The sequence below is a fragment of the Gastrolobium bilobum genome, unplaced genomic scaffold, assembly GCF_033153095.1.
Source record: "Gastrolobium bilobum isolate Gb01-03AN ecotype WA unplaced genomic scaffold, APGP_CSIRO_Gbil_v1 utg35083, whole genome shotgun sequence".
Taxonomy (NCBI): Eukaryota; Viridiplantae; Streptophyta; class Magnoliopsida; order Fabales; family Fabaceae; genus Gastrolobium; species Gastrolobium bilobum.
Genome location: NW_026897432.1, coordinates 24,268 through 33,402, shown reverse-complemented (window position 1 = coordinate 33,402; position 9,135 = coordinate 24,268). Strand labels below are relative to the sequence as shown.

At 32.2% G+C, this 9,135-nt stretch overlaps 1 protein-coding gene and 1 long non-coding RNA gene across 3 annotated transcripts; one reads left to right on the top strand and one right to left on the bottom strand.

The window, feature by feature from the left end:
• Positions 1-89: 89 nt before the first annotated feature.
• On the top strand, positions 90-2,866 carry LOC133306861 (uncharacterized). 2 transcript variants are annotated; one of them, XR_009750971.1, is made up of 4 exons: positions 90-656; positions 1,086-1,221; positions 1,355-1,438; positions 2,284-2,866. It is a non-coding gene; the product is annotated as an uncharacterized LOC133306861 (long non-coding RNA). The 2 variants fall into 2 exon arrangements; XR_009750970.1 differs by lacking the exon at positions 90-656 and having other exon boundaries at positions 724-1,221.
• Positions 2,867-3,446: 580 nt separating this feature from the next.
• Positions 3,447-5,750, bottom strand: LOC133306862 (probable mediator of RNA polymerase II transcription subunit 26b). Its single transcript, XM_061507240.1, has 8 exons — positions 5,415-5,750; positions 5,100-5,168; positions 4,904-4,986; positions 4,434-4,492; positions 4,298-4,332; positions 3,963-4,196; positions 3,793-3,886; positions 3,447-3,571 (listed from the first exon to the last, which is right to left on the bottom strand). The coding sequence occupies exons 1-8, from the start codon at positions 5,748-5,750 to the stop codon at positions 3,447-3,449; spliced, it is 1,035 nt and encodes a 344-aa protein (XP_061363224.1).
• Between the last annotated feature and the right edge of the window lie 3,385 nt (positions 5,751-9,135).

Sequence of the window (9,135 nt, the reverse complement as noted above, 5' to 3'; positions counted from 1 at the left end):
TGGGAAAGATGTATTTCATATTAATGGTTCTAGCTATTGTATGCTAAAATCTAACTCTAATTATTGGGTTGTCCTCCATTTGATCAACTCTTATTATTAGGGCTTCTTCTCACATGACCATATGATCTTAGGCCAGATTCTACCATATTTTGCCCAATAGGTGCTACCTCTGCTTTCTCTCTAATGCATTTGTTCCAAATTTTGACTTTTATTTCCACTCATCCACCACAACATTCTTATTTTTCCAACACTTAGCTTATGCTCTTGTTGGCTTTCTACTACCCAACATTCATACGTTAAAGCATTGTCAATTTTATGGCTGTGCAGTAAAATTTTCCTTTGAGTTTGAGAGGCACCTTTCAATCACAAATAACACCTAAAGCATTTCTCCATTTCATCCACCTAGCTTGAATCCTATGTTTTACATCTTCTTTTTCTCTATCACTTTAAACAATAGATCCAAGATACCTATACAGTACTGAGTTAATATTATCCCCCTATGAGTTCTATTATCTAAATTATAATCGATTGTAATTTGCTATTTGCTTTTATTAGTCAGTATTTACCAAAAATATTGATGCTTTTTTCTCCCTTGTTTGCCATGTTTTGGGGGGCAGCAAGAACGGTGGCAAAAGCCCTTTTTGCGACGTTTGCAGGTTAGCTTTCAGAACATCACAATCAATATGTTCTTTGTCACTGGTATAATAGTGCATTTGTATTTGAAGTCAAATTTAAATATATTTGATGATTTATTAGTTCTATTATTCAATTCAGCTTCAATACCTTTGACTGATAATCACTGTATAACTAATAATAAGTCCTTTAACCTTTTACACGAAATAAATGTGTATGTAGTTTTTTATTGCGATCAAGAAAAGGTTTTGAAAAATAGCTTGACTAATTATTTGATTAATTTAATGAAAATCACGCGATTGGCACTAAAATTAAGAAATTCTTAGTAATATTTATTAAAAAAATTGGTTTTTGGCAACGAAGGACTATTTCTTAAAAAGAGAACAAATAAAATATGGAGGAGTCTCCTTTATTTATCTGTGTCAATGTTTCCGCCCTGCAACCTTCACAAGGGGACCGACCTCCAGGCCGTGTTCCACAGTGAGTATCGGTTGGATTGGACTGCCGACTTGGGAGCGTTTCGACAGAAAGGGCATGATAGATGAGAACCATGGCTGTCTAAAAATCTCAAGGCAACCACCGCAAGAGGTATGCTCATCGCTGTTTCTTCTTTTTTGTTATGGGTATCATCGTTGTTGTGGTCCAAAAAATGGTGTTCAATGAATGCCTCTAAGAACCCTAATAAAGTAATGTTCATTTACATTATTCTCTCTCTGTTCAGGTTGTACGAAAGAACCATTCACATTTTCCCCTTCTGATTGTCGACAAATATATTTGTCAGCCGCACGACTAGGTGTTTGTAGAGGTAATTGAACAGGGACAATCACCTGCAAATATTGTATTACTCAAATGAATTAAATGTATGACTCAAACACAAGAAAGACTTGCTTCAAATGAATACTATACTATGTATGTGATGAGTTATGTTGTGTTTAGCAAAGTATCCAAAGTAAATAAAAATAGTTATCAAATGGAACAGTCTTATTTGTTTGATTGTGGGAATTTGTCTAAAAATCTGAGGGTGTAATTTGTTATTGAAACTTGAAAAATCCCTTCTTTTTCTGTGAGGATTTTCCCACTGTCTTCAATTCAATCACCCTTTCTACTTTTAATTGTTAAGAATAAATGTAGGATTAGGAAGATCCTGAGGGAACTAAAAAATGTGTTTCTTTCAACAATAGAATTTTTTTTTTTTTGGAGTAAGAAATATTCTCATGTAAGAATTTTTCCTTTTCATCCACTTTTGGCAACCAAACAATGTACTATACGATGGCAATAATGTTAGTAGACCTTCTTTTCTTCCCTTTTCCCCCCCTCTCTCTCTCTCTATATATATATACTATAGACAGAAATCAACTACCTGGGGCAGCTGTATCATCCTAATCTTGTGAAACTGATTGGTTACTGCTTAGAGGATGATCACCGAATTTTGGTATATGAATTTTTGGCCAAGGGCAGCTTGGATAATTATTTGTTTAGAAGTAATTTTTTTCAAGTAGTAACTGCCATGATTCATCTGTGTTACTTCCTGCTTGCTGGTTGTTAATTCTTAAATAATTAAATAAACCTTAAATCCCTGCTCTCTAGTTAATTACTTGACTTACTTTCAGTGTATCCTTGATGTGCTTAAGCTTTCTGACTTTGTTGCAGCTGCAGTTGACGGCCATTTATGCAATACTACTGTCATCAGTTTTGGGTTTTGGAATTGCTATGGGAATCAACTATGTATATATCCAGTATGTCACTTGGAGACTTCAGGTCTCTCATAATGATAGCCCAGTATGAATCTCCTCAGAAGGGAAATAACTTCATGGATTTTCTTTGTACCTACTGATACGATGGCCTTCAATCCGTGTTTATTTTGAACTTCATGACAGCAAGAGCAGCCCAAGGGATGGCAGCAGCAGCCCAAGTAGTGAGAAATGAATTAAAGACAGTGCAAACACCAAATGAGAAGAGAAACCATGAGGCAGGGAACGCAAGTCACAAGCAAGATAGCACCATTTTTTTTGTGAGGTTCAGTGTGGAGGAAAGGAGTCTGTAATTGGATAAGCATGAGTGTGCCATTCATCTAGTGTTGTTAGTTTATATTTGTGCAGAGCCATAATTGTTACAGGTTGTCAGAAACTATTGTAAAGGACACAGTCCTAATAGTGTAATTGGAATCCTGTTACTATTTCCTTGCAAATGTTGTAAGAGGATTACATCCTCAGTTGCTGAATATTCAATATAAGTGAGTACTGTTGCTGTTCATTGACTTGTGTTGCTGTTCATTGATTTACTGCATTGAAAATACATAAACCATTCCATTCTGTTTGATATTTCTCATTGCTAATCGGTGCCATTACAAAAGCATTTGTTTCCTCAACTGCCCTGTAAAATGCTGTTTGATATTACTCATTCATAATAGGAAGCAAGCACAAACAGTAAAAGGATTTGCGTACAGACAGTAACTGTATGACCACCACTTACAGATTAAACATCAACTGTATTCATGTTGATAACCATCTTACTAAATAAAATATCAAAGAGGACTTCAGTACAGAATGTCAAGGACAATGACTTGAAACTTGTTTACATATCATTGTGCAATATTAACTTATACAATATTAACCTATACATAAATCAGGAACTTAATACCCATTGCAATAGCTAAAACCTTAAAAGAGGCTCGTTGCATGAGTTTATGTATTGAAATCATAAAACAGTGTTTCAAAATTCCTATATACTCTCGATCAAAAAAGCTCTATCCAAGTAAGAATGGTGAATGGATCAATCTTCAATTCACAGAATGGCTAAAGCTTGGAAATCCTCTATCTTCGTGCATTGGCCCACTGCCTATTGTGATTCCCAGGTTTGAAATGTGAATTTCGTTGGCCACTCCCTTGCTTGGGGAGATCATTTATTTCCAGAACTTGTATTGTCCTCTGCCTCTTAGCTGCAAGCAACAATGAAACTTTCATCAATTAATTATGAACTTAGTAATGTGCCCCCAAATAAAGAAAAAATCATCTGAAAGTTGACAAGATAAATCCAACATTCTAGGCAATTAACTTTAGTGTAGAAGATTCTCTAGGAATGTAGAAACTACTGGACACTCTAACAACTTAAAATCAGATAGGAGTTTAGGACTTTGATTTTGGTAAAGGAATGACAAACCATTTTCAACTCGTTGATAACGCTCCTGAATTTTCCTCTTAGTGGCCTCTAGCTTTACTTGGACTGCAGTTTCTTCATCTGAAAGCTTGGATTTCTGATAAACAACATTTCAAGGTCAGAGAGAACTCAAACCTAAAAATTAGATGCACAGAGAGATTTTTTATTCTTACATCTTTCTGAATCATGGGAGGCTTCTTTGGGATTGTATTGTTCTCTATTTTTGGCTGCATCTTTGGCTCCATATTGCTTTTTCGCTGCATAGTTGATTTTGGGGGTCTGACAGGGAAATTATCAACAGTTTCTGGTTTATTTAGCCTCACAGCAACCTCATTTTTCCTTGGTTGCTGACTCTCCTTGGCAGTGATGGATGGCTCAATGGAAGCCTCAGATTTGAATTGTCCACTCTGTTGAGGATCTGAAAAAACATTCCCCATTCATAATCATATTCTAAGATGAGAGGAATTCAAATCTAGAACTGTAAAGCAAAAAGTCCTTCATCAAGAACAGATGGATTTACAGAATCTGGAGTGCCTTCTGAAGCTACAAATATTTAATAAAACCGCTTTTAAACATTTATTAATTTTAAAACGGATAAAAAAGCAGCAGGTTATTCACATGAAAGCAGAATTATTTTTTTCTACCTGCAATAGCTGTGGTAGTGGAAGCCTTGCACCACTCATCTACCATTTCTTTCCAGCAACTACAAAGTCAATAAATTATGAAAATGTTTAGAATGCAAGTGAACAAATTAAACAGATGCCACATCTCAACTTGTACACTAATAAATAATAGCTGACTTTTAAGCAGAAGAGACATGCTACCATAAGTGTGATTAACTAAGAAACAGGTTCAGACTAACTAAATCTAATAATTGATGGTTGATGACAGAGAATTACAGATGGGTCAGTGCAACAACAGTGAGTGAATTGTATTAATCTTCATTTACACACACAATACCAGAATAGCAAACCACTAATTGGAACCAAAGAAACTGGTTACAAGCTATTTCTTTGATCCATGTAGAAGAAGATAAACAGGTTCATTTATCTTTGTAAAACAAGCCAATGATACATGAATGAAAAACAAATATCCAGGAAAAACTTATTCATACTCAATAAGAGTTCGTGCGAGTTGACTAATATCCTTTGATCCATGCTTTCGGAGAGGAATGACAGCCTTTCCAATCTTAGTTTCCTGGCAAAGTTAAATTTTGAGAATTAGAGGACTCAAAAAAAAGGGCACTGGAAAAAGCAAGGAAAAAATTGTAGGCTCATTGAACGAGTAATAAGAAATGGTTCAATTCAAACCTCTAGAAGATTCACTTTGAGTTCCATCAGCTGGAGCCTCCTCAATGACTCAAATAACACAGAGTCAGACTGTTGTGACACAAAACAAAGCAACATGAATCAGGGACCAGAGGACATAAAAGAATTCAACCTTCAAAGAAGTACTAAAATGCCATCCAATAAAAACCATATTCATAAATTCAGAAACCTATCCGTTCAAAAATCTCATCAACCATCCAAGTAAATTGCAATACAAAGAAGCAAGAACTGATACAGAACATAAAGAAGGGAAGAAAAAAAAAACAATGAAAAGAGAAAGGAAGAGAGAGGATATACCTCTTCTTTAAAGTTAAGCAGAACTTTTTGGATCCTCAAAACCTCTCCACGGCCATCTCTAATGCTGTTGACCTTGCCGTCTTCACTTGCCCCTGCTTCAAGGGCAAGCCCATCATCAACGTCTTCATGATCCACCCTTTCACACCCCAAACATTTAGTCGTCAACATGCAAGAGAACAATCTCTCAGCAATCCCATCTCTCCTCAGCTTGAACTCCTTGGGGAAATCCGAAGCTGCCACCATGATGGAATGATGAATGATGTCGAATATATCAGACGACTTGGCAGTGCTAAAGTAATTCCTCCAATGATCCAGTGACTCAGACTTCATGGTCATTGCAAAATAACCACAAACCAGAGAATGAATTGAAAAAAAATTGAAAACCAGAGAATGAATTGACCAGAGAATGAATTGACCAAAGAATGAATTGACCACAGAATGAATTGACCACTGTTGACGACAATAGAGAATGAGAATGAGAATGAATTGTTATAACCCAGCAATCACCAGAGAATGAGAATGAATTGACCAATGTTGACAACAATAGGATTCTCCTCCGATGCTTCTTATAAAGAAAAAAATCACGCGGTCGTAGCAATGATTAAGGGTGGAATCCGGAATCAATGCATAATTTATTATATTTTGGTATCTTGACGTTTGCAAATTTATTATTTTTCCCTATCTTGGGTTTGATTGGATTAATATTCGGCGGCAAGAAAGTTTCCAAATTTATTATCTTTTCGTATCTAGGGATTGGAGCGGATTCGGTAATAGAAATAAAACTTCTCATCGAATTTAAAATTGAGTTATTTCCAAATTGTTAACATAATTTTTCATTTAATTTATTTCCAAATTTTGAATTTATTTTACAATATAAATAATTTTGTTATTTAACAATATTTTTTTAAATGAGTTGTCTGCCACAATAAATAATTAACTTAATTTTTCATTGATTTTTTATTTCGATTTATGAAAGAAATTATTATTTATTTAATTTTTTATTTCCAAATCCTTTCCCATCATTCCAATTTAAAATTTGAAATTGAAATCCAAAATTTGAAATCAATTCAGAATTCGAATAATTAAATGACCATTTGTGGTGACAGGCATAAAAGAATAATTAATTAATAAATATAGTTTTGAAATTCGAAATTTTAATTGGATAATCAGGTGTTTTAATTGCTTTTTATGTTGGAATTGGTTGTCTGATCTGAAATTCGAAATTTGAAATGGTTTAAAATTTTTAATTTAAATATGGATGGTGGGAAAAGAATATCTTTTAAAAATCGAATTTTAATCTTTAAATCGAATAATTTAATGACCATTTGTGGTGGCAGTCAAGGCATTTAATGTCCCACTGCCCATCACATTGGTATCCAAAAAGAAAACAACTGTTTTAATTGCTTTTTATGTTGGAATTGGTCATCTCATCTGAAATTCGATATTTTAAATGGTTTATCAATTAAATTTCGAAATTATGTATTTATTTTGCACAATCTGAAATTCGAAATTTTAAATTCAATAAAAAGAAAACTCTTTTCACGGACATGCATTCACGATCTCTATTCATGGAGATCAATAGAAACAAAAACAAATTTCACAATTGTTGAAGACCTGATTGTCATTCAATTCACAATTTCGTTACGGTTATTTTTTAAATGATATATACACAATAATGATATGACAAAGACATTATCTTTGTTATATATTTGATTCAAATATCATAACAATCAAGAATCAAGAGAGCTGACAGACAAAATAAATTAGATAATCAGGTGTTTTAATTGCCTTTTATGTTGGAATTGGTCGTCTGATCTAAAATTAGAAATTTGAAATGGTTTAAAATTTTGAATTTAAATATGGATGGTGGGAAAAGAATTTCTTTTAAAAATCGAATTTTAATTTTAAATTGAATAATTAAATGACCGTTTGTGGTGGCAGATATAAAAGAATAATTAATTAATAAATATGATTTTGAAATTCGAAATTTTAATTGGATAATCAAGTGTAATTGCTTTTTATGTTGGAATTGGTCGTCTGATCTGAAATTTAAAATTTGAAATGGTTTAAAATTTTGAATTTAAATATGGATGGTGGGAAAAGAAATTCTTTTAAAAATCGAATTTTAATCTTTAAATCGAATAATTAAATGACCATTCGTGGTGGCAGACAAGACATTGAATGTCTCACTGCCCATCACATTGGTATCCAAAAAGAAATCAGCTGATTTAATTGCTTTTTATGTTGGAATGCGTCATCTGATCTAAAATTCGAAATTTGAAATAGTTAAAAATTTTGAATTTAAATATGGATGGGGGGAAAAAAATTTCTTTTAAAAATCGAATTTTAATTTTTTAAATCGAATAATTTAATTACCATTTGTGGTGGCAGACAAGGCATTGAATGTCCCACTGCTCATCACATTGGTATCCAAAAAGAAATCAGCTGTTTTAATTGCTTTTTATGTTGGAATTGGTCATCTGATCTAAAATTCGAAATTTGAAATGGTTTAAAATTTTGAATTTAAATTTGGATGGTGGGAAAAGAATTTCTTTTAAAAATCAAATTTTAATTTTTAAATCGAATAATTAAATGACCATTTGTGGTGGCAGACATAAAAGAATAATTAATTAATAAATATGGTTTTGAAATTCGAAATTTTAATTGGATAATCAGGTGTTTTAATTGCTTTTTTATGTTGGAATTGGTTGTCTGATCTGAAATTCGAAATCTGAAATGGTTTAATTTTTTAATTTAAATATGGATGGTGGGAAAAGAATATATTTTAAAAATCGAATTTTAATCTTTAAATCGAATAATTTAATGACCATTTGTGGTGGCAGTCAAGGCATTTAATGTCCCACTGCCCATCACATTGGTATCCAAAAAGAAAACAGCTGTTTTAATTGCTTTTTATGTTGGAATTGGTCATCTCATCTAAAATTCGATATTTTAAATGGTTTATCAATTAAATTTCGAAATTATGTATTTATTTTGCACAATCTGAAATTCGAAATTTTAAATTCAATAAAAAGAAAACTCTTTTCACGGACATGCATTCACGATCTCTATTCATGGAGATCAATAGAAACAAAAACAAATTTCACAATTGTTGAAGACCTGATGGTCATTCAATTCACAATTTCGTTATGGTTATTTTTTAAATAATATATACACAATAATGATATAACAAAGACATTATCTTTGTTATATATTTGATTCAAATATCATAACAATCAAGAATCAAGAGAGCTGACAGACAAAATAAATTAGATAATCAGGTGTTTTAATTGCTTTTTATCTGAAATTCGAAATTTGAAATGGTTTAAAATTTTGATTTAAATATGGATGGTGGGAAAAGAATTTCTTTTAAAAATCAAATTTTAATTTTTAAATTGAATAATTAAATGATCATTTGTGGTGGCAGATATAAAAGAATAATTAATTAATAAATGTGATTTTGAAATTCAAATTTTTAATTGGATAATCAAGTGTTTTAATTGCTTTTTATGTTGGAATTGGTCGTCTGATCTGAAATTCAAAATTTGAAATGGTTTAAAATTTTGAATTTAAATATGGATGGTAGGAAAAGAAATTCTTTTAAAAATTGAATTTTAATCTTTAAATCGAATAATTAAATGACCATTTGTGGTGGCAGACAAGACATTGAATGTCCCACTGCCCATCACATTGGTATCCAAAAAGAAATCAGCTGATTTAA